This window comes from Lathamus discolor, unplaced genomic scaffold, assembly GCF_037157495.1.
Source record: "Lathamus discolor isolate bLatDis1 unplaced genomic scaffold, bLatDis1.hap1 Scaffold_200, whole genome shotgun sequence".
Taxonomy (NCBI): domain Eukaryota; kingdom Metazoa; phylum Chordata; class Aves; order Psittaciformes; family Psittacidae; genus Lathamus; species Lathamus discolor.
The window spans coordinates 1-25,969 of record NW_027069229.1 but is presented as its reverse complement, the minus strand read 5'-3'; the positions used below and the strand labels follow the sequence as shown (position 1 = coordinate 25,969).

General features: G+C 65.4%; 5 protein-coding genes across 10 annotated transcripts; 1 reads left to right on the top strand and 4 right to left on the bottom strand.

Moving 5' to 3' along the window:
- Positions 1-992: 992 nt before the first annotated feature.
- NECTIN4 (nectin cell adhesion molecule 4) lies at positions 993-12,593 on the bottom strand. 3 transcript variants are annotated; one of them, XM_065664466.1, is made up of 9 exons: positions 12,271-12,593; positions 8,432-8,782; positions 6,908-7,198; positions 6,107-6,221; positions 5,156-5,319; positions 3,125-3,272; positions 2,947-3,025; positions 1,952-2,056; positions 993-1,720 (listed from the first exon to the last, which is right to left on the bottom strand). In XM_065664466.1, the coding sequence occupies exons 1-9, from the start codon at positions 12,341-12,343 to the stop codon at positions 1,484-1,486; spliced, it is 1,563 nt and encodes a 520-aa protein (XP_065520538.1). In that variant the 5' UTR covers positions 12,344-12,593; the 3' UTR covers positions 993-1,483. The 3 variants fall into 3 exon arrangements, with proteins under 3 accessions (XP_065520538.1, XP_065520537.1, XP_065520539.1); XM_065664465.1 differs by lacking the exon at positions 12,271-12,593 and having other exon boundaries at positions 8,432-8,913; XM_065664467.1 differs by lacking the exons at positions 6,908-7,198; positions 12,271-12,593 and having other exon boundaries at positions 8,432-8,913.
- Positions 12,594-12,950: 357 nt separating this feature from the next.
- Positions 12,951-16,036, bottom strand: LOC136006442 (lens fiber membrane intrinsic protein-like). 4 transcript variants are annotated; one of them, XM_065664460.1, is made up of 6 exons: positions 15,765-16,036; positions 14,999-15,171; positions 13,965-14,105; positions 13,656-13,790; positions 13,372-13,436; positions 12,951-13,182 (listed from the first exon to the last, which is right to left on the bottom strand). In XM_065664460.1, the coding sequence occupies exons 1-5, from the start codon at positions 15,959-15,961 to the stop codon at positions 13,375-13,377; spliced, it is 708 nt and encodes a 235-aa protein (XP_065520532.1). In that variant the 5' UTR covers positions 15,962-16,036; the 3' UTR covers positions 12,951-13,182; positions 13,372-13,374. The 4 variants fall into 4 exon arrangements, with proteins under 4 accessions (XP_065520532.1, XP_065520531.1, XP_065520534.1 ...); XM_065664459.1 differs by lacking the exon at positions 13,372-13,436; XM_065664462.1 differs by lacking the exon at positions 13,372-13,436 and having other exon boundaries at positions 15,769-16,036.
- A 92-nt stretch (positions 16,037-16,128) lies between these two features.
- On the bottom strand, positions 16,129-22,795 carry LOC136006441 (V-type proton ATPase catalytic subunit A-like). Its single transcript, XM_065664458.1, has 14 exons — positions 22,482-22,795; positions 22,256-22,384; positions 21,500-21,714; positions 21,272-21,409; positions 21,037-21,188; positions 20,250-20,412; positions 20,039-20,147; positions 19,199-19,321; positions 19,005-19,119; positions 18,862-18,925; positions 17,761-17,964; positions 16,649-16,743; positions 16,391-16,562; positions 16,129-16,301 (listed from the first exon to the last, which is right to left on the bottom strand). Exons 1-14 carry the CDS (start codon positions 22,774-22,776, stop codon positions 16,209-16,211), a joined length of 2,067 nt encoding a protein of 688 aa, XP_065520530.1. The 5' UTR covers positions 22,777-22,795; the 3' UTR covers positions 16,129-16,208.
- Positions 22,796-22,996: 201 nt separating this feature from the next.
- Positions 22,997-23,900, bottom strand: PFDN2 (prefoldin subunit 2). Its single transcript, XM_065664463.1, has 4 exons — positions 23,827-23,900; positions 23,587-23,675; positions 23,351-23,474; positions 22,997-23,252 (listed from the first exon to the last, which is right to left on the bottom strand). Exons 1-4 carry the CDS (start codon positions 23,887-23,889, stop codon positions 23,073-23,075), a joined length of 456 nt encoding a protein of 151 aa, XP_065520535.1. The 5' UTR covers positions 23,890-23,900; the 3' UTR covers positions 22,997-23,072.
- An 82-nt stretch (positions 23,901-23,982) lies between these two features.
- Positions 23,983-25,965, top strand: NIT1 (nitrilase 1; the record flags this gene model as incomplete). Its single annotated transcript, XM_065664484.1, has 6 exons — positions 23,983-24,057; positions 24,720-25,001; positions 25,078-25,181; positions 25,277-25,410; positions 25,505-25,630; positions 25,759-25,965. Coding segments are annotated over exons 2-6 (798 nt in total), but the record flags the coding sequence as incomplete, so codon positions are not given.
- Between the last annotated feature and the right edge of the window lie 4 nt (positions 25,966-25,969).

Genomic DNA, 25,969 nt, shown 5'->3' with positions numbered 1-25,969 from the left:
TGCACCAGCACCCACCAGTGCTCACCAATGCTTGTGAGTGCACCATTGTATGTGCACCAACACTCACCAGTGCTCACCAATGCTTGTGAGTGCACCAACACACACCAGTGCTTGTGCACAGGCACCAACACCTGGGTGCCCTTGTGCTGGTGCTCGCGCACGCTCGTGCGCACACCAGGATGTGCTCGTCCCTGTGCTGGGGCTGCTCGTGCGCGCGCACACGGGAGCTTGCGCAAGCTCCGGGGCACCCACGTGGGCTCCGTGCGCTCCTGCTCCTCGTGCACCAGGGTGCGCGCAGCCATGTGCAGAGCGTGCTTGTGCACACCTGTGCCGTATGTGTGCGTGCGTGTGCCATACGTGTGCACGCTTGTGCCATACGCGTGCATGCTTGTGCATGCTTGTGCCATATGTGTGCATGCTTGTGCCATACGTGTGCGTGCGTGTGCCATAAGCATGCAGGCTTGTGCATGCTTGTGCCATATGTACGCACGCCTGTGCCATATGTGTGCATGCGTGTGCCATACGCGTGCACGCTTGTGCCATATGTGTGCACGCTTGTGCCATACGCGTGCATGCTTGTGCATGCTTGTGCCATACGTGTGCACGCTTGTGCCATACATGTGCGTGCGTGTGCCATAAGCATGCACGCTTGTGCATGCTTGTGCCATATGTGTGCACGCTTGTGCCATATGTGTGCACGCTTGTGCCATACAAGTGCATGCTTGTGCATGCGTGTGCCGTACGCGTGCACGGTTGTGCATGCTTGTGCCATATGTGTGCACGCCTGTGCCATACGTGTGCGTGTGTGTGCCATACGTGTGCACGCTTGTGCCATGTGTGCACGCTAGTGCCATACGTGTGCACACTTGTGCCATACATGTGCACGCTTGTGCCATGCGTGTGCACACGTGTGCCATATGCGTGCACGCCTGTACTCACTCACACGTGCTCGTGTGCCCATCCTTGCACACGCTTCGGACACGGGGTCCCAAGGCCCGCAGGGGTTTATTTACAAGCGGGGCCGCAGCAGCGGGGGGGGCCCCGTCCTATACAGGGTCTGTACACGGGGACACGCGTCCCGGGGACCCCCATCACCAGCCCCACGCATGGGGGCGCCCCACTGGGGGCTGCCAAGGGGGGTTTCGGGGGGGGGTTGTGTGTTTCAGGGTCCGGGTTTTGGGGGGGTGAGAGGGGACAGAAGCGCCCCAAGTGCAGGGGCTGCCGCGGGCAGGAGCCGGCCCAGAGTCCGAGGGGGGGCTTGGGGGGGTCGGGGGGCTCCTGCCCCGTCCTTGGGGTGTCCCCATGCCCGGGGGGGGGGGGGGGGTGCGGTGCCGCCGTCACCTCCTCGGCCCCCGGCGCTGTGCCCGCAGGCAGGGGGTGCGCACGGAGCGTGTCACCCTGTGCCCGCAGCAGGGTGGTGCTGGGGGGGGGGCCCATAGCGGGGGTTCGTGTCCCCCCCCCCCCCACTTCCATCCGCAGCGGCTCACACGAGGTGCCCGCGGCCGTTGATGTAGATGCCGTTGGTGGTGGGCTTGGCCTGGAGCATCCCGTTCTCCTGCACGAAGTGGGTCATGGCCTGCTTGATGGGGTCCTCGCCGCCGCCATCCTCCTCCTCCTCCTTGGGCTCCTTCCCCGGCGGCGCCGCCGGGACCTCGGTCTGGGTCTCGATCTCCCGCACGGTCGAGAGCGTGGAGTAACTGCGGCCCTCGGGCTCCTCGCTCTGCGGACGGGGGTGGGTCACGCACGGGGAGGGGTTCGGGCACCCCGAGGTGGGGTTTGCACCCGTGAAAGGGGTTGGGCGTGTGCGAGGGGGGGTGCACCCATAGAGGGGGGGCGCTGGCAGCTGCAGCCATGGGGTGGGACCCCCAAAGCCCCCCCCCCCCCCAGTCCCTACAGCCTCCCATAACCCCCCGTATCCTTCCATAGCCCCCCATGGCCCCCCGGTGCTCACCATGGCGGAGCAGATGCTGGTGCCGCGCAGGCTGTCCCCCCGCAGGCTGTCCCCCCGCAGGCTGCCCTGGCGGCTCTCGGCCCGCAGCTGCAGCGTCTCCTCCAGCTGCAACAGCCCCGTTAGACCCAGCAGCCCATGGACCGGCCCCACAGACACCCCATGGACACCCCATAGACCGGCCCCACAGACACCCTGTGGAGCAGCCCCACAGACACCCCGTGGAGCAGACCCGTGGACACCCCATAGACCGGCCCCACAGACACCCCATGGAGCAGACCTATTGACACCCTGTGGACCTGCCCCATGGACACCCCATGGACCAGCCCCATAGACAACTCATGGAGCAGCCCCATGGACACCCCAAGGGCCAGCCCCACAGACACCCCAGGGACACCCCATGGACTGGCCCCATGGTCACCTCATGGATCTGCCCCATTGACACCCCATGGACCAGCCCCATGGACACCCCATGGACGAGCCCCATGTACACCCCAGGGACCTGCCCCAAGAACACCTGTTGAGCAGCCCCATTGACACCCCATGGACTTGCCCCAAGGACACCCCATGGAGCATCCCCATTGACACCCCATGGACCTGCCCCAAGGACGCCCCATGGAGCACCCCCATTGACACCCCATGGATCGGCCTCATGGGCACTCCATGGACTGGCCCCACAGACACCCCATGGACCGGCCCCATGAGCACCCCATGGACCGACCCCATAGACACCCTATGGACCAGCCCCACAAACACCCCATGGACCAATCCCATGGGCACCCCACTCTCTGCTTCTCCTCCTTCAAGACCTCCAAACCCAGACCCCTGGATGCCCCAGCACCCATTGCCGCAGTGATCCCAACACCCATCACCCAGAGCAGCCCTGGGCACACAACCCATCCATCGTCCCCAAAACCCATCACCAAAGTGCCCCCAGACTCAGTTCCGTGGGTCCCCCACCCCTGACCCACAGCCCCCCCAGGCCCCCCCTTCATCACCTGGGCGCGTGTGTCCGTGCTGTGGCTCGAGTGCAGGCGGCGGATGGAGTTCTCCCGGGTGAGGGTCAGCTCCTCCTCACTGGGGAGATGCAGGGGGGTGCTCAGCACCAGCCCCCCGTGTCCCCCCCCATCGCCCCATTTCCCCCCATGTCCCCCCGCACCCGTCCCCAGCTCTTACTACTTCTCAGAGATGCGCTTGGTCTTGCGCTTGTGGTAGAGGGTCATGACGACCACGACGACGACGAGGACGCAGAGCAGGACGGCGGCGATGACGCCCACCACCACCACCGAGGCCGAGACCAGGTCCACCTTCCGCACCTCATCATCTGCAGGACACCCGCGGCGGGGAGGAGATGGGAGGTAAATGAAGAGACGGGAGTATCCATGGGTGGGTGAGTCCATGGATGGATGGATGGGGTGGTGGATGGATGGATGATGGATGGATGGATGGATGGATGATGGATGGATGATGGATGATGGATGGATGGAGGGATAATGGATGATGGATGGATGGATGGAGGGACAGATGGATGGATGATGGGTGATGGATGGATGGATGGATGATGGATGGATGATGGATGATGGAGGATGGATGGATGATGGATGGATGGATGATGGATGATGGATGGATGATGGATGATGGATGATGGATGATGGATGGATGGATGATGGATGGATGGATGGATGGATGGATGGATGGATGATGGATGGATGGATGGATGATGGATGGATGGATGATGGATGGATGATGGATGGATGATGGATGGATGGATGATGGATGATGGATGGATGGATGATGGATGGATGGATGGATGGATAGATGGATGGATGGATGGATGGATGATGGATGGATGGATGGATGGATGGATGGATGGATGATGGATGGATGGATGGATGGATGATGGATGGATGGATGATGGATGATGGATGGATGGATGATGGATGGATGGATGGATGGATAGATGGATGGATGGATGGATGGATGATGGATGGATGGATGGATGGATGGATGGATGATGGATGGATGGATGATGGAGGATGGATGATGGAGGATGGATGGATGATGGATGGATGAATGATGGATGGATGGATGGATGATGGAGGATGGATGGATGGATGGAGGGATGGATGATGGATGGATGAATGATGGATGGATGATGGATGGATGGATGGATGGATGATGGATGATGGATGGATGGATGATGGATGGATGATGGATGGATGGATGGATGGATGGATGGATGGATGGATGATGGAGGATGGATGATGGAGGATGGATGGATGATGGAGGATGGATGGATGATGGATGGATGAATGATGGATGGATGGATGGATGATGGAGGATGGATGGATGGATGGAGGGATGGATGATGGATGGATGAATGATGGATGGATGATGGATGGATGGATGGATGGATGATGGATGTATGGATGGATGGATGATGGATGATGGATGGATGGATGATGGATGGATGGATGGATGGATGGATGGATGATGGATGGATGGATGGATGGATGGATGATGGATGATGGATGGATGGATGGATGGATGATGGATGGATGAATGATGGAGGGATGATGGATGGATGGATGGGTGATGGATGGATGAATGGATGGATGGATGGATGGATGGGTGATGGATGGATGGATGATGGATGGATGGATGGATGGAGGGATGGATGATGGATGGATGGATGATGGATGGATGGATGGATGATGGATGGATGGATGGACGGATGAATCCATCCACAGAGAGGAGGATGGATGAGTAGATTCATCCATGAATGTATGGGGTGATGGACAGATGGATGGACAAATATGTGAATAGATGGACAAGTTGATGTGTGGATGAGCCCATGGAGGCTGGGCAGATGAGTCCATCCACGAATAGATGGATGGATGCCCATGGATACACGCATGGATGGATGGATGGGTGGATTGGCTGACGGCCGAGTAAATAAACGGATGGAAAGGTGGAAGAACAACGGGTGGAGAGAAGGCTGGACAGCGAGAGGTGCCAGAGGGGTGGATGAGCAGAGGGATGGCTGGACAGGGAGCTGAGCAGACAGACGGATGAGTGGACGGATGGGTGGTGAGCAGACACATGAGTAAAGGGGTGGGAGGATGAGCAGACGGGTGAGTCGCCGGATGGGTGGGTGAGGATCGGATGGGTGGGAAAGGGAGGGAATGGAGGGATGAGGGCACCCACCGGCCACCCTGCTCCTGATGCTGACGTTGGCTCTCGCCTCCTTGGCAGCCACGCGGTTGGACACGTGGCAAATGTAATCCCCGGCGTCGGCCACGGCCAGCGGCCGCTGGAAGATGAGGGTGTCCCCCTTCACCCGCACCCCGGCGGGCAGCGGCGCGTCCAACCTGCGGCACCCAGCACCATCAGCACCGGCACCAGCAGCACCAGCAGCACCAGTACCACCGGCACCATCAGCACCGGTACCACCGGCACCGTCAGCACCAGTGGCACCATCAGCACTGGTACCACCGGCACCACCGGCACTATCAGCACCGGTACCACCGGCACCATCAGCACCAGTACCACCGGCACCGTCAGCACCACCGGCACCATCAGCACCAGTACCACCGGCACCGTCAGCACCAGCGGCACCATCAGCACCGGTACCACCGGCACCATCAGCACCGGCACCGCCGGCACCGCCAGCACCGGCACCCCCGGCACCCCCTCGAGCCCGCGGCGTGCCCGGGCGGCGCAGGGCGGTGCTGCCGCCATCAAAGCCGGGGCTGCCGGTTCCCACGGCTGACGCCCTGCCCCGGCCCCGGCCGGGCCTGTCCGGGCACTGCACCAGCAGCCGCCGCCGCGGCGCTCGGCACCGGTGCGGGCACGGGCACGCCTGGGCAGGGCACGGCAGCGGGGACACGGCCAGGAGCGGGCAGGGGACAGGGCAGGGACGTGGGCACAGGGGACAAGGGGCGGGGTGGGGGGGGGGTTGCGGCACAGGCTGGGGGGGACACGGGCACAAGGCAGGGACGTGGCACACAGGGCACGAGCAGGACGTGGGCGCAAGCAGGGGGCACAGCAGGGACGGGAACGAGCTCCGGCCGCAGCGGGGACACGAACCGGGCGGGGGGGGGGGGGGGGGGCGGGATGACCGCGGTGGGGGGGGGGGGGCACAGGCGGGGTCCTCACCGCGTCCAGTTGTAGGTGGGGGGGGGGTTGCCGTCCCCCAGGCAGGTCAGCGCCGCCCCCTCCATCCCCTCCTGCCACTCCTCCGTGTGCCCCAGCACCGACGCGTCCGAGAGGTCTGGGGACAGCGCCCGTGAGGGGACAGCCCCGGGTGTCGTCCCCCCCCCCCGCCTCCTCCATGGCCCAGCACCCGCCACCCCCCCACTGCACCCCCGTGTCCCCCAATGTCCCTCAATGCACACCATGTCCCAATGGCCCTTAATGTCCCCAGCATCCTCCATGCTCCTCAATGTCCCCCATGGTCACCACGTCCCAGTCCCCTCTGTGCTCCCTGTGCTCTCCACATCCCAAATGTTCCCTGCATCCCTCCCGTGGCCTGCATGACCCTCAATGTCCCTCATGTCCCCAGTGCCACCCATTGTCCCCAGTGCCCATTTTATCCTCAATGTCCCTCATGTCCCCAGTGCCGCCCATTGTCCCCAGTGCCCATTTTATCCTCAATGTCCCTCACGTCCCCAGTGCCGCCCATTGTCCCCAGTGCCTATCACGTCCCCAATGCCCATTTCATCCTCAATGTCCCTCATGTCCCCAGTGCTGCCCATTGTCCCCAGTGCCCATTTCATCCTCAATGTCCCTCATGTCCCCAGGGCCCATTGTATCCTCAATGCCCCCTATGTCCCGGTGACCCCCAGATCCCCGGTGCCCATCACGTTCCCAACATCCTCCATGTCCCCAAGTTCCCATCATGCCCAATGCCCCCTGTGTCCCCAGTGCCCATCATGTCCCCAGTGCCCCGGTGCCCACAGGCAACGCTGAGGAGGTGCGTGATCCTCTTCTCGTGGCGCAGGCCGGGGTGCTCCACCACGCACGTGAGGCTCTTCCCGTTCATGCTGCGCCCGGGCACCAGGAAGAACTCGCTGGTGACGGATGCGGAGCGGGCGTGCTCCGACCGGCGCGTGGCGTTGGTGCCGCGCACGTCGGTCTCCCAGCGCACGGAGGGCACAGGGCTGCCCTCGGCCGTGCACGAGGCCGCCAGCGTCCGGCCCTGACCCTCCTCCAGCGGCGGCCCCGGGTTCAGGATGGGCAGCGGCGGCACTGCGGCGGCACCGGTGCGCCCGTGAGGCAGTGACTGCAGACCCACGGGCACCAGCGCTGCCGCTGCTGTGCCCCACGGACCCTGCCCCACAGCCCCCACCACATCACCCCATTGCCCCCTGCCCACCAGCCCACTGCCCCACAGCCATTGCCCTGTCACCCCATGCCCATTGCCCATCACCCTATTTCCACTACCCCACAGTAGTTGCCTCATTACCTTATGGCCATCACTCCTTTGTCCCTTGCCTGTCACCCTACACCGTCACCCTTCTTTTGTCACCCATCACCCTATGGCCATCGTCCATCATACAAGGCCAATCACCCTATGCCCGTTACCCATCACCCTACACCCAACACCAGTCACTCTACAGCCATCACTCATCACCCACTGCCCATCACACTATGATCATCACCCTATGACCATCACCCCATGCCCATTGCATACCACTCTGTGCCCATCACCTATCACCCTATGGCCATCACCCATTGCCTGTCACTTCATTGCCCCTTCCCCATCACCCCAGACCTATCATTCTGTTCTTATCATCTATCACCCTGTGATCATCACCCATCACCCCATGCCCGTTGCCCATCACTCTATGCCCATCACCAATCACCCTATGGCCATCACCCATTGCCTATCACCCTATGACCATCACCCCATGCCCACTGCCCATCATCCCAGGCCGATCACTCCATGGCCATCACCCATTGCCCGTCACCCTATGACCATCACCCCATTGCCCATCATCCCATGCCCATTGCCTGTCATCCCATGCCCATTGCCCATCATCCCAAGCTGATTGCTCCATGGCCATCACCCATTGCCTATCACCCTATGACCATCACCCTATGCCCATCACCAGTCACCCTATGGCCATCACCCATTGCCTATCACCCTATGACCATCACCCCATGCCCATTGCCCATCACCCTATGCCCATCACCAGTCACCCTATGGCCATCACCCATTGCCTATCACCCTATGACCATCACCCCATGCCCATTGCCCATCCTCTTATGCCCATCACCAATCACCCTATGACCATCACCCCATTGCCCATCATCCCATGCCCATTGCCCATCATCCCAAGCCGATTGCTCCATGGCCATCACCCATTGCCTATCACCCTATGACCATCACCCCATGCCCATTGCCCATCACCCTATGCCCATCACCAATCACCCTATGGCCATCACCCATTGCCTGTCACCCGTGTCCTGTGCACTCACCCAGCACCTTGAGCGTGAGGCGCCCCTCGAAGCTGCCCATGGGGAAGGTGATGAGGTGACACTCGTAGTCGCCCTCGTCGCCCTGCACCGCGTTGCGCAGGACGATGGCGCCGTCCTCCAGCGGCCCTCCCGCCCTCCGCATCACGCGCCCGGCGTAGGGCTCCTGCACGTGCTCCCCGTGCTCCCGGTTGAGCACGGCCACCTCGGCGCTGCTCCCGCCGGGGCCCCGCTTCAGCCACGTCACCTGCACCACGTGCTCCTGCTCCTGCGCCCGGTACCGGCACGGCAGCACCACGTCCTGGCCCAGCACCGCCGTCACGCTGCGCTGCACCTCCACCACGCCGGCGCGGCCTGCGAGGGCACGGGCACGCTCGCACACGCTTGGGCTTGCACACTCGTGCACTTGGGCGCGCTTCGCACACACGTGTGCGTACATGGGCGTACTGGCGTGCAGGCACGCCTGCACACACACGTGTGCTTGGGTGCACGTGCAGACGCACACGCTTGTGACGGGATGTGCGCGCACACGCATGGACGCTCATAACGTGTCTTTACGCACGCTTAGGCACGCTTGCACACGTACAGGCGTGCTCAGGCGCGTTCAGGCACCCTCCTGCGTGCTCGAGCACACTTGGGCGTCCTTATGCACACTTGGACGTGCTCACGCGTGCTCGGACGCGCTCGCGCACACTCGTGCAGGCTTGGAAGTGCTCAGGAGCGCTCACACGCGCTCATCACGCCCGGGTGCATGGTGCTGCACGCTCCGGCACGCCTGGGCCAGCAGAGACGCGCTTGTACGCACTTGGGCACGCTCCTGCGTGTGCAGGCACGCTCAGACACGCGTCCAACCATCACCTACATCGGTGTGTGCTTGTGCACACCTAGAGCCACACGCACAGAGCCACAGCCTCCCTTGGTCGCGCACACGGGGGCACGCTCAGCACCACTCATACCCATTCATGCACACAGGGGCACACTCAGCACCACTCACGCCCGTTCACACCCATTCACACACACGGGGACACACTCAGCATCACTCAGCCCCATTCACACCCATTCACACACACAGGGGCACACTCAGCACCATTCACACCCATTCACACACTCAGCACCATTCACACACACGGGGGCACACTCAGCATCACTCAGCCCCATTCACACCCACTCACACCCATTCACACACTCAGCATCATTCACACCCATTCACACCCATTCACGCACTAAGCCCCATTCACACCCATTCACACACTCAGCACCATTCACACACACGGGGGCACACTCAGCCCCATTCACACCCATTCACACCCACGGGGGCACACTCAGCATCACTCAGCCCCATTCACACCCATTCATGCACTAAGCCCCATTCACACCCATTCACGCACTAAGCCCCATTCACTCCCATTCACACACTCAGCACCATTCACACACACGGGGGCACACTCAGCATCACTCAGCCCCATTCACACCCATTCACGCACTCAGCCCCATTCACACACGGGGGCACACTCAGCATCACTCAGCCCCATTTACACCCATTCACACGCTCAGCCCCATTCACACACTCAGCACCATTCACACCCATTGACACACACGGGGGCACACTCAGCATCACTCACACCCATTCACACCCATTCACACCCTCAGCCCCATTGACACACACGGGGGCACACTCAGCATCACTCAGCCCCATTCACACCTATTCACACACTCAGCACCATTCACACACACAGGGGCACACTCAGCATCATTCACAGCCATTCACACCCATTCACACAGCCCCACTCACACCCATTCACACATGGGGGCACACTCAGCATCACTCAGCCCCATTCACACACTCAGCCCAATTCACGCCCATTCACGCCATTGACACACACGGGGGCACACTCAGCATCACTCAGCCCCATTCACCCCCATTCACACACACAGGGGCACACTCAGCATCACTCAGCCCCATTCACCCCCATTCACGCACTCAGCCCCATTCACCCCCATTCACACACACAGGGGCACACTCAGCATCACTCAGCCCCATTCACACACTCAGCATCACTCAGCCCCATTCACCCCCATTCACGCACTCAGCCCCATTCACCCCCATTCACGCACTCAGCCCCATTCACCCCCATTCACGCACTCAGCCCCATTCACCCCCATTCACGCACTCGTGCACCGGGGCACCCGCAGCCGCGCCCGCGCGGGGCCGGCGGGGCCGGGGCGTGGTGCGGGGCCCGCCCAGCGGCGCCGCGGGAAGCGGCGGGGCCGGAACAACCGGACGGCGCGGATGCCGCGCGCTGCCGGGGCTTGCGGCCGCTTCCCACCCCCGCCGCCCCGGGGCCTCGCGCAGAGCCCCCCGCGCCGGGCCCGGCCTAATTACCCCCGATTAGCCCGGGTTAATGAACTCATCGCGGCTCTCCCCGGCCCTGAGTCACGGCCGCCGCCGCCCGGCCTCAGTTTCCCCCGCACGCAGCGATGGGCTCCGGGGCAGCGGGGGGGGGGGGTCGGCTGGGGGGGGGGGGGGCCCGGAGCTGCCGTCGAGAGAAGCGGGGGGGGGGGGGGGGAGCCGGGTGCCGGTGCCGTCGGGGCGGGCTGAGGTCCCGCCGCGGGGCGTCCCCACCCACCGGGGCCGAGCGCGTGGGAACGGAGCCGGGAACCGGCTCAACCGGATCCCGCGGCCCCCACGCCCCGGCCGGGCTCCGCTGCGCGACCGGCACCGGGGGGGGGGGGGGGGAAGCGCTGGGGTGTCCCCGGGGTGGGGGGGGTGGGGGGGGTGTCCCGGAGCGGGGGTCCTGGAGGGGGGGGGGGGGGGCACAAGCAGCCACGCGTGTGCGCTGTCCAGCGCTGCCCCTTGGCATGTGCCCGCACACGCGTGTGCGCTTCTGCCCCTTGGGGTGCACACGCGTGTGTAACCCCCCCAGAAACCCCCGGGGGGGCAAACACATGTGTAGAGCTCCCCGTGGGGTACACACGTGTGTAACCGCACACACAGCCCCGGGCATAGATGGGGACACCCCGGGGTCTGCCCCCCCCCCTTCACACACAAGGGTCTGCCCCACACACGCGTGTGCACGCACACCCCCCCCCCCCCAGGGCCTGACACGGGGTGAGGGGCTCAGCCCCATTCTTTGCACGAGGCCCCCGATATCCCCCCCCCGTACCCCGAGGGGGGGTGAGTGACGTTGTTGGGGGGGGGGTTCAGCACCCCCCGGTGGTGACGTCACGCCGCGGCACCCAGCCGGTTCCCACGGGTCCGGCGGCCACGGGGAAACTGAGGCACGGGGGCTGCGGGGGGGGGGGGGGGGCACGGGCACGAGCACAGGCGCGGGCACACGCACACACGCGGACACAGGTGCGTGGAGCCGCAGGTGCACACGCGAGCGCTCACACGTACACAAACACGCGTGTGCACACGAACACACACGAACACACACGAACATACCCGCACATACATGCACGCACCCCACCGAGCTGCACACGCGTGTGCACCCCGCTCCCCCATCCCGCACACCCCCCCGGGCTGGTCCCTCCCCGGTGCGCCCCGTCCCCGTGTCCCCCCCCGCCTGGCCCCCATTGAGCCCCGCAGCCCCGGGGCTACCGGTGCCCCCTTGGTCTCGTTCCCCACCTCGGGGCAGCCGGGTCCCACCTCCCCCCCCCCTCGCCCCCTGCCCCGGGGCGGCCGCTGCCCCCGCCCCGGTCCCCGCCCCCGGTCCCGTCCCGCAGCCCGGAGCAGCCGGCGCTGCCGCTCCCGGTGCCCGCACCCCGGGGTCCCGCTCCCGGCCGTGTCCCGGTCCGGGTCCCGTCCCGTCCACCCCCTCCCGGTGCCGGTCGAGCCTTACCGGTGGCGGCGAGGAGGAGGAGGAGGAAGAAGAGGGCGAGGAGAGGGGGGAGGAAGGGCTTCCCGGGCCGCATCCCGCGGGGGGGCCATGCGGACACCTGCGGGCTCACGGCGCTGCTCGGGCCCCGGCCAGCACCATCCGGACCGAACCGGGCTGCACCGGGGGGGCCGAACCGGGCCGAGCCGAGCGGGACCGGGCCGAGGAGAACGGAACCGGGCGGAACCGAGCCCGACCGGGCTGCACCGGGGCGAACCGGGCCGAGCCTGGCCGGGCCGTTCCGGGCTGCCCGGGGCCGTTCCGGGCCGTTCTGCGCCGCTCGAGCCGGGACGGGACCGGGGGGGCGGGGCCGGGCGGGGGCGTGGTCGAGGGGGGGCGGGGCCTCAGGGGGTGGGGCCGGGCGGGGCGGACCGGTCTGGCGGGTCGGGGCAGGGGCGGGGCCGAGGGCGCGGCCTTAAAGGGGCGATGACACCTGTGGACCCCATCGGACGCTCCATGGCTGCTACCGAGGGGGATCCTGTGACTCCAAGTCCCTCCATTGACCCCATGTCCCCCTCATGCTCCCTCCCAGGTGAGCCCTCCCCAAACATCACTATTTCTGCCCAAACTTGTGCGGGGGGGACTGACTTTGACACCCCCCCACCCCCCTAAATTTGGGGTCACCAAATCCCACTGGACACCACTGGGGGGTTGGGGGGGGCAGTTTATTGGCACAGCAAAAATCGGGCTAAAACGGGGGGTGCGGGGAGCTCAGTGCAGCAGTGACCCGCACAGCAGGGTGCCCCCACCCGGCTCTCGGGGGGGGGGGCAAAGGTGGGAGCGGGGCCCCAGGGGTACGTGGTGCCCCTCAGGCACCCACCTCTTCGGAGCTCTCTGGAGATGGGTCCTTGTGGGCAGAACAGAGGTGGAAAAGCCCTGGAAAAGGGGGAGAAGGAGAGGGCTCCGTGTGGGCAGAGGGAGAACAAGCTGCTGCCCCCTGCTTGCGGGTGGCCTCAGCACATGGCCAGGACCAGCTTAGCCCTGCAGAGACTGGACACAACTCAGCGCAGCAGTGACCCCCGTCCCCACCCTGCAGAGACCGGACACAGCTCAATGCACACTGACCCCCTATTCCCATCCTGCAGAGATGGGACACAGCTCAGTGCACCAGTGACGCCCCCATCTCCATCCTGCAGAGACCGGACACAACTCAGCACAGCAGTGACCCCCATCCCCATCCCCACCCTGCAGAGACCGGACACAACTCAGCGCAGCAGTGACCCCCATCCCCATCCCCACCCTGCAGAGACCGGACACAACTCAGCGCAGCAGTGACCCCCCCATCTCCATCCTGCAGAGACCGGACACAGCTCAGCACAGCCGTGCTCGAGCAGTGGGGGCTCCATTACCTGCGGAGCTGATGAGGGCAGCAGCGACCCAGCCCAGGATGTAGGACCAGGAGAAGCGCCAGGCGGCGCGGGCCGGCCCCAGCAGCCTCGGGGTGCCGGCCGTGTACAGCCCCAGCCCCAGCAGCGCCAGGAGCCCTGCAGGCACAGGGGATGGGTCAGCGGCACCGGCCAGGCCAGCCCATGACACCCTGGCATAGACCGGGCCCAGCTCAGTGCTGCAGAGACCGGACCCAGCTCAGTGCACCAGTGGCTGCCCTGGGGACAGTCCCTAAAGCCCCATGGTCCCCCCCCATGCCCATCCCCACGTACCAGCCAGGAGCAGGGTGGCACCGGCCGCACGGACCCGCACTCGCCAGGCAGTGCCCACTGCAGCACAGAGCCCCATGGCGAGGCCGGCAGTGGCCATGAGCACCGAGAGGAGCATCAGCACCCGCGTGGCCTCCCATAGCGCTGGGGGGGGGACACACAAGAGTTGGGGACACTTGGGGGACCCTGAGACACAGCCCCACGTGCAGCCCACAGAGACCAGGCACAGCTCAGCACAGCAGGGACCAAACATCCCTACCCCACAGAGAGTGGGCACAGCTCAGTGCAGTAGTGAACCCCATCCCCACCCTGCAGAGACAGGGCACAGCTCAGTGCAGCAGTGATGGGCACAGCTCAGTACAGCAGTGATGGGCACAGCTCAGCACAGCAGTGATGGGTACAGCTCAGCTCAGCAAAGGCCGGACACAGCTCAGTGCAGCGGTGATGGGCACAGCACAGCAGTGACGGGTACAGCACAGCAGTGATGGGCACAGCTCAGTACAGCAGTGATGGGCACAGCACAGCAGTGACGGGTACAGCACAGCAGTGATGGGCACAGCACAGCAGTGACGGGTACAGCACAGCAGTGACGGGTACAGCACAGCAGTGATGGGCACAGCTCAGTACAGCAGTGGTGGGTACAGCACAGCAGTGACGGGTACAAGCACAGCAGTGACGGGTACAAGCACAGCAGTGATGGGCACAGCTCAGTACAGCAGAGGCCGGACACAGCTCAGCTCAGCAGTGATGGGTACAGCTCAGAGCAGCAGTGACGGGTACAGCTCAGTGCAGCAGTGACGGGTACAGCTCAGCAGAGGCCGGACACAGCTCAGCTCAGCAGTGATGGGCACAGCTCAGTACAGCAGTGATGGGTACAGCACAGCAGTGATGGGCACAGCTCAGCTCAGCAGTGACGGGCACAGCTCAGCTCAGCAGTGATGGGCACAGTTCAGTACAGCAGTGATGGGCACAGCTCAGCTCAGCAGTGACGGGCACAGCTCAGCAGTGACGGGCAGAGCTCACCACACGGTGCGTACCGGGGGTGCCAGGGTGGGGGCCGCAGTGTCCCCCGCCGCAGACGCGCCACAGCCCGATGCTGGCGCTGCCACCGGGCCCCCGGCGCTGCAGCCAGGAGCTGGTGGCGGTGGCCGCCAGGAGCAGCCCCAGGCCGCTGGCCCCACAGAGCAGCCCCCCCCCCGCCGGCATCGCCCTGCGCAGGGACACAGAGGGGACAGTGCCAGGGGAAGGGGGGGACCGAGCACCAGGGGACACCCATGGGGACATCTCCAGGGGACATGGGGGGCATCAGGGTGGCATCGCCAGGGGATGCAGGGGGACACCCATGGGGACATCTCTGGGGTGGCAGCACCGGCGGATGCAGGGGACAACCAAGGGGGAAGCCAGGGGACACCCATGGGGACGTCTCCAAGGGACATGGGGGGACCCGGTCATGCCAGCACCAGGGGATGCAGGGGACACCCGTGGGGACATGTGGGGAGCTGGGGGAACTCATGGGGACATTGCCAAGGGACACGTCCATGGGGACATCTCTGAGGGACATGGGGGACACCCATGGGGACATTGGGGGACCCGGGGGTGGCATCTCAAGGGGACACCCATGAGGACACCTCTGGGGGGGGGGGGGCGGGTGCAGGGGACACCCATAGGGACACCTTTGGGGCTGTCCCTGGCAGCCGGGGTGGGCTCCTCCAGGGTATGGGGGTACCCGGGGGTGTCACCTCGAGGGACATTGGGGACCGACCCCCCCCCCCCCCCCGGGGACACCCACCCTGAGCCACTTACCCACCTTCGGCACCGCTGTCCCTCTGTGTCCCTCTGCCCCTCAGCGGGGACAGTGCCATTGTCGGGGACACAATGTGCGGAAGGTTCTGGATGCTGGCACAGCACAAGCGTGTCCCCAGGGGTGGGAATTGGGGGGGGGGGGGCGGGACAATGGACACAGCCGGGGGGGGGGGGGGTGGGTCCTTCCTCGTAACCATCTTGGTGGTCCCATGTCCCACCCAGGGGGTCCCTGACCCCCCCAAACCCCTCCCAGGCCCCAAAGGTGCTGCCCCCCCCCACCCCCCAAGACCCCCTCCCTATTTCCCAGTGTAGAGTCGGGGGAGACCCCCCTGTGCCGCACCCATGGGTTGTGGGGGGACGACGATTGTCACCTCAGGCCCTTTATTGAGGGTACGGGGGGAAACCCGAGGGGACCCCCCCACCCCATGCCCCCCCCTTGTCCTCTCAGTCCTCCAGGTTGTGGAAAGCCGCCTGCATCTCCTCATTGAGCTGAGCGAAGGCTGCGGTGATGTTGGCTTCGCCGTCCTTCACTGGGTCCTGGGGACATGGGGGAGCCGGTGACACCGGTCCCTGCAATGGGGGGGGTGTCACACCCCACACACCCCCCCCCCATCCCCGATCCCCACCTTGAACTTCATGGCGCTGAGCTTGTAGAGGATGTCCCCGAGGCTCTCGCGGATGGTGGCCCAGGTGACGCGGTGCTCGCCCGGTGCCGCGGCCTCCACCGCGTGCCGCGCCAGCTCGTAGAAGGTCACCATGTTCTGCAGCATCCCCACCGTCTTGTAGAAGGGGCAGAACCTGGGGGGCCAGGGCCGGGTTTGGGTGCTGGGGGGGGGGGTGTTGAGGGGTGCTGGGGGGTGCCAGGGGTGCCGGTGTTCCGGTACCTGTCGTACGCGGAGTAACCGTTCTGCTGCAGGAAGTCGTCCTTGAGCAGCTTGGCCACCTCCAGCGTCACCTTGTCAGCCTCAGCCAGGGACGCCTGCGGAGGGACGGGTGTGGGGTGTCCTTGTCCCATCCTCACCCCGTTCCCCATGTCCCCAGCCCATATCCCGTATCCCCACTCCCACCTTGTATCCCATATCCCTCATCGCCACCCCATACCCCATATCCCCACCCCACCCTTATTCCTATCCCTATCATGATTCCGTCCTGTATCTTCCACTCCGTCTCCATCTAATATCCCATATTCCTAGTCCCATCCTGCACCCCATAACCCCATCCCATCCCATATCCCCAATCCCCCATCCCATACTCCATATCCCCAACTCTCCCTATTCCATTCTTACCTCTGTCCCTACCATGGTTCCATCCTGTATCGCACATCCCATCTCCATCTAACATCCCATATCCCTATTCCCATACTGCACCCTGTATCCCCATCCCATATCCCCAATCCCCTATCCCATACTCTGTATTCCCATCCCTCCCCATCCCACCCTTATCTCTGTCCCTACCATGATTCCATCCCATATCCCCCATCCCATATTCCATATCCCCATCCCTCCCCATCCCATCTCCATCCTACTCTCCATTTCCCCATCCCTCCCCACCCCTCCCCATCCCACACTCCATATCCCCATCCCTCCCCATCCCATCTCCATCCCACTCTCCATATCCCCATCCCTCCCCATCCCATCTCCATCCCACTCTCCATACCCCCATCCCTCCCCATCCCATCTCCATCCCACTCTCCATACCCCCATCCCTCCCCATCCCATCTCCATCCCACACTCCATATCCCCATCCCTCCCCATCCCATCTCCATCCCACTCTCCATATGCCCACCTCTCCCCATCCCTCTCCATCCCACACTCCATATCCCCATCCCTCCCCATCCCACACTCCACAGCCCCATCCCTCCCCATCCCATCTCCATCCCACTCTCCATACCCCCATCCCTCCCCATCCCATCTCCATCCCACTCTCTGTATGCCCACCTCTCCCCATCCCACTCTCCATATCCCCACCCCTCCCCACCCCTCTCTCCGTAGCCCACCTTGCCCACCAGCTGCACGATCTCGGCCAGCTCCTCCTCCTCCTGCAGGATCTCTCGGGCGCGGCTGCGCAGAGCCGGGAACTCGGGGTGCAGGCGCTCGTAGTGGGGCTCCAGCGCCCGCAGGTACCGGCTGTAGCTGATGAGCCAGTTCACGGACGGGAAGTGCTTCCGCTGCGCCAGCTTCTTGTCCAGCCCCCAGAACACCTTCGGGACCGGCACAGCGCGGGGGGGGGGGGGTCACCCGGGATGGGGGGGGCACCCGAGGTGGGGGGGTCACACCATGATGTGGGGCAGAGGGGTTGACACCAGGATGGAGGGGGCACGTGGGATGGGGGTCACACCGTAATAGGGGTCAGGGGGACACACCGGGATGGGGATTAGGGGGGTCACACTGCATTGAGGGGGGGGGGGTAGATGGGGGGGTCGGGGGGGTCACACTGGGATTAGGATGGGGGGGGCGTGTCACACCAGTATGGGTGTTAAGGGGGTCGCACTGCAATGGGGGGGTCAGATAGAGGGGTTGGGGGGGCCAGACTGGGATTGGGATGGGTGGGCTCACATCAGTATGGGTGTTGGGGGGTCACACCAGTATGAGTGTCAGGGTGTTCACACTGCAATGGGGGGTCAGACAGGGGGGTCGGGGGGGTCACACCAGTATGGGTGTCAAGGGGGTCACACTGCAATGGAGGTGGTCAGATAGGGGGGTCGGGGGGGGTCACACTGGGATTGGGATGGTGGGGGGGATCACACCAGTATGGGTGTCAAGGGGGTTGCACTGCAATGGGGGGGTGAGATAGGGGGGTCGAGAGGGCCACACTGGGATTGGGATGGGGGGAGGTCACACCAGTATGGGTGTCAAGGGGGTTGCACTGCAATGGGGGGGGTGAGATAGGGGGGTCCGGGGGGTCACACTGGGATTAGGGTGGGTGGGGGGTCACACCAGTATGGGTGTCAAGGGGGTCGCACTGCAATGGGGGGGTCAGACCATGGGGGGCGGGGGTGTCAGTGGGATCACACCACAATGGGGTAGGGGTCACCACACCACGATGCGGCTCAGGGGTTTCACACCGCGATTGGGGTCTCCCCTTGCACCCCACTCACTTGCACGATGCCCAGCGTGGCCGAGGTGACGGGGTCAGAGAAGTCCCCTCCCGGGGGGGACACACTGCAGAGGACAGCGGGGGGGGGGGGGGGGGTGAGGGGTGGGGGGGGGGTCCCCCATTCCCCCCATGTCCTGCACTCACGCTCCGATGATGCTGACGCTGCCGTGGCGGGGGGGGTTCCCGAGGCACCGCGCGCGCCCGGCGCGCTCATAGAATGATGCGAGGCGGGCGCCCAGGTACGCGGGGTAACCGCTGTCTGTGGGGAGCCGGCGTCAGAGGGGGGCCGGGACAGTGGGGACACCCCCCCCCCCCGGGCCCCCCAGCTTTGGGCTCACCCGCTGGCATCTCGGCCAAGCGCCCTGAGATCTCGCGCAGCGCCTCGGCCCAGCGCGACGTCGAGTCGGCCATCATGCTGACGTGGTAGCCCATGTCGCGGAAGTACTCGGACAGCGTGATGCCTGCGCCGGGCACGCGGCTTCACACCCCTGTGTGTGCCCATCGCACGCCCGTGTGCTCCCATTGTACACCCATTGTGTGCTCCTTGCACACCCCTGTGTGTCTATTGCACACTCCTGTGCACCCATTGCACGCCCCTGTGCACCCATTGCACGCTCCTGTGTGTGCCCATCGCACGCCCGTGTGCTCCCATTGTACACCCATTGTGCACTCCTTGCACACCCCTGTTCACCCCTTGCACACCCATGTGCACTTTGCACACCCCTGTGTGTCCATTGCACACTCCTGTGCACCCATTGCACGCCCCTGTGAGCCCATTGCACGCCCATGTGTGCCCATTGCACGCCCATGTGTGTGCCCATTGCACTCCCCTGTGTGTGCCCATTGCATGCCCCTGTGCGTCCATTGCACACCCCTGTGCGTCCATTGCACACCCCTGTGCGCCCATTGCACGCCCGTGTGCTCCCATTGTACACCCATTGTGCACTCCTTGCACACCCCTGTTCACCCCTTGCACACCCATGTGCCCTTTGCACACCCCTGTGCACCCATTGCACACCCCTGTGTGTACCCATTGCACACCCATTGTGCACTCCAGCAACCTCATGGCCATCAGTCCTGTACCCGCAGCCCATTGCACACCAGCGCCTTTGTGATACGCGCACACGCGTGCTCACACGTGCCACAGGCATGACCCGAGCCCGCCCTGGCGCACGCACCCGTGTAGATGGAGGCTTCACGCGCAGCCACCGGCATGTTGGAGGTGTTGGCCACCAGCGTCGTGCGCTTCATGATGGTCTCTGTCCTCCCATCCACCTCCATGGTGAGCTGAGGATGGCGGTACCACTGTCACCATCGCATCCCTGTCCTCACGGTGCCACCATCCCCATGGTGCCACCATCCCTGTGGTGCCGCCGGCCCCGTGCCCACCTCGGGGAAGTCCCGCAGGACCTCGGACATCTCGTTGCCGCGCTCGCCGCAGCCCACGTAGACAATGACGTCGCTGTTGGAATACTTGGACAAGGACTGGGAGATGACGGTTTTGCCACAGCCGAAGGCGCCTGGGATGGCCGTGGTGCCGCCCTGCACGCACCTGGGGACGGGGACACGAGGGGATGGGGACACGAGCGGGGGAGGAGAGCGGTGGCCATGGAGGGCAGAGGGATCGCCCCCACCACACCACTGCATCCCTGTGGAGGTGGGAGGCAGGAGGGATCCTTCCCTCATCCCTGGGGACTTTCTGGAGTGGTGGTGACCCCCCGGTGTCACCCACCCCTCTGTCCCCACCCCTGTCCCTGTTCCCAACCCCAACCTCATCCGTGTCCCAACCCTTGTCCCTCTCATCTATCCTTGTCCCTTATTCCCATCTCCAGCCCTATCCCCACTTTCATCCCTGTCCCACATCGCTCTCTCCCCATCCCTGTCCCCAGCCTATCTCTCTCTGTTCCATGTCCCCAGTCCCATCCCTGTCCCCATTCCCTGTCCGTATCCCCATCTCCATCTCTATCCCCATCCCTGCCCCTTATTCCCTCTGTGATCTGATCCCTGCCCCTGTTCCACATCCCTAAACCGTGTCCCCATCCCTAACCCTGCCCCTTATTCCCACCTCCAACCCTATCCCCACTTCCATCCCTGTCCCACATCGCCACCTTCTGTCTCCATTCCCATCTCTGTCTCCGGCCCCATCTCCCACCCCGTTCCCGGTTCCGTTCCCTACGGGAAGAGGGCGTCCAGCACCCGTTGTCCCGTCAGCAGCGGGTGATTCGCCGGCAGCTTCTCCGCCACGGGCCGGGTCTGGCGCACGGGCCAGACCTGCAGCATCGTCAGCTTCTCCGTGGAGCCCTGGAAGTCCAGCTCCAGCACCACGTCCTGGGCACGGCACAGAACGGGATGGGCAGGACCCGCACCCCTCCTCACCCGTCATCCCCCCGACCCCCGGTCCCGGTCCTCACCGACACGCTGTAGCGCCCGGGGGGGGCGATGTAGGTGACGGTGCCCCGGCTGCACGGCGGCACCATGATCCTGTGCTGGATGAGCGAGTTCTCGGCCACCGTCCCGTAGATGTCCCCGCCGGTGAGGTGGCTCCCGACCTGCGGGGGGGCCGTGAGGGCGAGTGATGGGCTGCGACCCCCGGGGGTGCCGGGACAAAGGGGGGGGGGTCCCCATGTCCGGCCACGCACCCGGATGTCCCTGCTGGGGGCGAAGTCCCAATCGAGGTGACGGGCGAGCGCGGGGACGTTGGTGCCCCGCGGGATGTAGATGCTGTGCGTGAGCTCCGCGATGTCCCGCAGCGGGCGCTGGATCCCGTCGAAGATGGAGCCGAGGATGCCGGGGCCCAGCTCCACCGAGAGCGGCTTCCCCGTGCGCAGCACCGGGTCCCCCACCTGCACCCCCGCTGCCCCGCGCTCAGGAAAGGCCACCGTGAACGGGGGGGACCGAGAAGGACCAGGGGGGACAGGGAAAGGTGCGGGGGGGATAAGGAGGGGACAGGACATAGGGACAGGGCAGGATGGGGAGGACAGGAGGGGAAAGGGCATGGGAGACAAGGTGGGATGCGGGGAACAGGGAGGGGACAGGGAGAACAGGACAGGACAGGGTCCTGCGTTAGGGACCAAGAAGAGGATAGGACAGAGGGGACAGGGCAGCACATTGGGGACATGGAGGGGACCGGACAGAGAGAACAGGACAGGATGAGGGGATGGTGAGGACAGGACAGGGAGAATGGAACAGGATGGAAGGACAAGAAAAGGATGGGGGGGGGACACAGAAGTGGGGGAACAGGAAGGGGACAGGATGAGGAGACAGGGGGGACAAGGGAGGATGGCAGGGACGGGGCAGAGGACCGGAGGGGGGGAAGTGGTGGTGCTGGGGGGTATAGGGGAGAGTGAGGGGATGCAGAACGGGTGGGACAGGGGCACACAGAGGCAGCAGGATACAGGTCTCCTCGTAGACCTGGAGCGTGGCCATGTCCCCCTCCAACCGGATGATCTCCCCCACCAGCTCCGCGTGCCCCACGCGCACCAGCTCATACATGGCTGCTCCTGCCATGCGTGAGGCCGTCACCACTGCGGGGACACCGGGACATGGCATCGTCACCGACTGACCCCATCCACTACCACCCCCTCCCCACGGTGGTCCCCCGCCCTCCCCCCCGTGTGGTACCGGGCCCCGAGACGCCGTGGACGGAGCCCATCAGGCTCTCACGCTCGGCCTCATCCAGCCGCGGTGCCCCGGTCGCCTCCATGGTTTCCTCTGTCAGCCCCGGTGGCACCGCTGTTATATGGGGCCGGCGGCCGCAGGGAACCGGCCGGGCCCGGTGGCGGTGACGCCGCAGGCGGGGGCTGTGTACAGTCAACAGCGCGGTGCTGTGTGCCAGCGCGCACCGGCACGCACCGGCCTCGGCAGGGGCACGGTGACACCGTCCCTGCCCGCCGCCACCACCTCCCAGCACCCCCATACCCCCCCCAGAACCCCTTCCCCTGTCTGTTGGGGTCCATTCCCCCATGGCCCCCATCACCCCCATCCTCACTCATCCCCACTGCTGGGGGGAGGGGGGCTTTGGGGTCCCCACCTTGGCCACGCTAGGGGCAAAACGGGGGGGTCTGACCCTATATGGGGCCGCACCCCCTTTCCCTCCACCCCCCCTCCAGCCCCCTCAGCACCCACAACCAGAGGGGGAAAAAAACCCAACATTTATTTAACAAAAGCACAAGCGAGGAGGAGGAGCCGGGGCTGCGAGGCCGGGAGCCGGCGCTACGAGACCAGGACCCCGGCAGAGCCGCCTTTGGCCGCGGCCCCCCCGGCGCTGTCCCCGGGCGGCTGCCGGGGCTCGTCCTCGCCCACCAGGCGGATCTGGTGCTGCTCCCGGAACTCGTTCAGCTCCCGGCCCTTGGCCTGCAGCTGCTGGTTCAGCGTCGCGATGATTTTGCTGATCTGGGGGGCAAGGGGAAGGATCACGGGGGTCAAAGCGGCTCCCCCCCGGGGGGGGGGACACACACAGAGAGGTGATGGGGACCCCCCCCTTCCCTGACCTGCTCCTTGTTGCTCTCCAGCGCAGGCAGCACCTCCTTGACCGTGCGCTCCACCAGGATGCCCCCCACCATCCGGTAACACTTCCGCGTGGGGTCCACGTCCCGCAGGGTCTCAATGACGAGGCTGCGGCGGAGGGGGGGGGACACACACGGGGACACGGTGCGGGTGAGGCCGGCAACGGAACCCCCCCCCCCCCGCCATCCGGATCCCCCCCGTGCCGGTGCCCGAGCCCCACCTGTGCTCGTTGAGCTCCAGCTCCAGCTCCGCCGCCTTCGAGGCGAGGCCGCGCTGCTCCTGCCGCAACCGGTTGAACCGGGCCACGACCTGCGCGGACAGGGCCGTGAGGGGGCTGCGGCCCAGACCCCGCCCCACCGCCGGTACCCCCAGCCCGGTGCCCGCAGCACCACCGCCCCCCCCCTTCCCCTTCCTCTTCCTCCTCCTCCGGGACCCCCGCTCCCGGTGCCCGGTCCCGGACCTGCTCCGCGGTGGGCGCCTTCCCCCCGCCCGCCGCCGGCCGCCCCTTCCCGCTGTCCGCCATCTTGCCCCCGCCTCCCCTGCCCGCGGCCACGCCCCCTTCCGGCGGGGAGCGGAAGCGAGGCGAGGCGGCCGCCATCTTTGTGTAGGGCAGCGGAGCCGGCGCTGAGGCGCTGCCGGCGCCATCTTTGTTGCGGGCGCGGTGGGGGGGACTTTGCTCCGGGCGCTCGAGGTGCCGCCGGTGGTGCATGTGCGGAGCGGGGGGGACGGGAGCGGCACCGGGGAACGGGGCGGGGGGGGTTTGGGGCAAATGGGGCCTCTGGGGTGGGGCTGATGTGGGGCACAGCTGGGGCAGTTTGGGGGGGGTGTGGAGCAGGTTTGGGGGTGCTGGGGGCAGTTTGAGAGGTGCTGGGGGCACTTTTGGGGTGGCCTGGGGCAGTTTTAAGGTGCTGGGGGCAGTTTTTTGGGGGGCTGGGGCTGTCGGGGTCTGGCCTGGAGTACAGTTGTGTCACTTTGGGGGTGCTGGAGGTAACTGAGGGTGCTGGGGACACTTTTGGGACGGGGCCGGGACAGTTTTGGGGGTTCTGGGGCAGTTTTGGGGGTTCTGGGGGCAGTTTGAGTGGTGTTGGGCAATTTTGGGGTGCCGGGGGCAGTTTTGAGGGTGCTGGGGGCAGTTTTAGTGGTGCCAGGGGCAGTTTTGGGGTGCTGAGGGCAGTTGGGGTCTGGCCTGAGCACTGCTGGGGGCAGTTTTGGGGTGTTTCCCCCCCAACCCCCTGGCCCCTGTGCGGTGTCACTCCCGTGGCCGTGGGGCCGTGTCGTGTCCCCCCCCAAGCCCCATCCTGGGCCGTGCCCCCCATCCCCACCCATGTGTCCATGTGTGTCCCCCCACCCCAGGCTGAGCGCTCTGTGCCGCCCGCGCCCCGGTGCTGGTGCCGTCCTTCGCCGCGCCATGGCCACGAAGCCGCTGGTGGCCGTGGGCCAGGTGACCTCCACGCCGGACAAGGAGCAGAACTTCGCGGCCTGCGCGGGGCTGGTGCGGGAGGCGGCTCAGCGCGGCGCCTGCCTCGTCTTCCTCCCCGAGGGCTTCGACTACATCGGCTGCGAGCGGGCGCAGACGCTCAGCCTGGCCGAGGGGCTGGATGGGGCCCTCATGGGGCGCTACGCGGAGCTGGCCAGGTACCACGCGCTGGGGATGGGGTTAGAAGGAGGGGGGGTCCTGGCAGAGCCAGTGTCACCGCGGTCGCTACCGCAGGGACTGCGGCGTGTGGTTGTCCTTGGGCGGCTTCCATGAGCGCGGCCGGGACTGGGCGACCACGCAGCGCATCTACAACTGCCACGTGCTGCTGGACAACACGGGTGAGACCCCCCCCCACCAAACCACGGCCCTGCCCCACTGGTATCAGGGGTCCCCGTTTGCCCCTTCACCCCCCCATCCCCGCTCCTGTCCCCAGGTCACCTTGTGGCCGCCTACAGGAAGACCCATCTGTGTGACGTGGAGCTGGAGGGACGCGTGTCCATGAAGGAGAGCAGCTTCACCAACCCCGGCACCGAGATCGTGGCGCCGGTCAGCACGCCGGCGGGCAAGGTACGGCACGGGCGGGTACCCGCGGCCCCTCGGATGTCCCATCGCGTCCCAGCACCGTGTCCTCACCAACGTGCTCCGTTCTACCCGCCACCAGCTCGGCCTCTCCATCTGCTACGACTTGCGGTTCCCTGAGCTCTCGCTGGCGCTGCAGCGTGCCGGCGCCGAGATCCTCACCTACCCTTCGGCCTTCACCGTGCACACGGGCTCGGCGCACTGGGAGGTGAGTCCAGACCCACCGAGGACCAACCCTGTAGCAACGACAAGGATAAAAGCCCCTTTTTTAGGGGTATTTAAGGGGCACAACTGCTCCCTCCGGGGCTGTGTTTGGTAGTGCCACGTCCCCGGCAGGTTCTGCTGCGCGCCAGGGCCATCGAGAGCCAGTGCTACGTGGTGGCGGCCGCCCAAACCGGGAAGAACCATGAGCACCGGACGTCCTACGGCCACTCGCTGGTGGTGGACCCGTGGGGGGCTGTGGTGGCCCAGTGCCACGAGGGGCCAGGGCTCTGCTACGCTGAGATCGACCTTGAGTACCTGCACCGCATCCGGCGCGAGATCCCGG

Bases quoted from the DNA above. Each gene is read 5' to 3' on its own strand.
- NECTIN4 (XM_065664465.1), bottom strand. From the start codon at position 8,867: ATGTACGCACACGTGTGTGCGAAGCGCGCCCAAGTGCACGAGTGTGCA. The intron at 6,222-6,907 runs GTGGGCACCGGG...CGCTGTCCCCAG, and splicing joins GCACCTCCTCAGCGTTGCCT to ACCTCTCGGACGCGTCGGTG. The intron at 3,026-3,124 runs GTAAGAGCTGGG...GCATCTCCCCAG, and splicing joins AAGCGCATCTCTGAGAAGTA to TGAGGAGGAGCTGACCCTCA.
- LOC136006441 (XM_065664458.1), bottom strand. From the start codon at position 22,776: ATGGGGGTGCTGGGAGGTGGTGGCGGCGGGCAGGGACGGTGTCACCGT. The intron at 21,189-21,271 runs GTGAGGACCGGG...TGCCGTGCCCAG, and splicing joins CCGGGCGCTACAGCGTGTCG to GACGTGGTGCTGGAGCTGGA. The intron at 19,120-19,198 runs GTGAGCCCAAAG...GGCTCCCCACAG, and splicing joins CTTGGCCGAGATGCCAGCGG to ACAGCGGTTACCCCGCGTAC.
- PFDN2 (XM_065664463.1), bottom strand. From the start codon at position 23,889: ATGGCGGACAGCGGGAAGGGGCGGCCGGCGGCGGGCGGGGGGAAGGCG. The intron at 23,475-23,586 runs GTGGGGCTCGGG...CCTCCGCCGCAG, and splicing joins CTGGAGCTCAACGAGCACAG to CCTCGTCATTGAGACCCTGC. The intron at 23,253-23,350 runs GTCAGGGAAGGG...CTTGCCCCCCAG, and splicing joins TGGAGAGCAACAAGGAGCAG to ATCAGCAAAATCATCGCGAC.
- LOC136006442 (XM_065664459.1), bottom strand. From the start codon at position 15,961: ATGGTTACGAGGAAGGACCCACCCCCCCCCCCCCCGGCTGTGTCCATT. The intron at 14,106-14,998 runs GTACGCACCGTG...TCCCCCCCCCAG, and splicing joins CCCCCACCCTGGCACCCCCG to CGCTATGGGAGGCCACGCGG. The intron at 13,183-13,655 runs GTAATGGAGCCC...CCCCTTTTCCAG, and splicing joins TGCCCTCATCAGCTCCGCAG to GGCTTTTCCACCTCTGTTCT.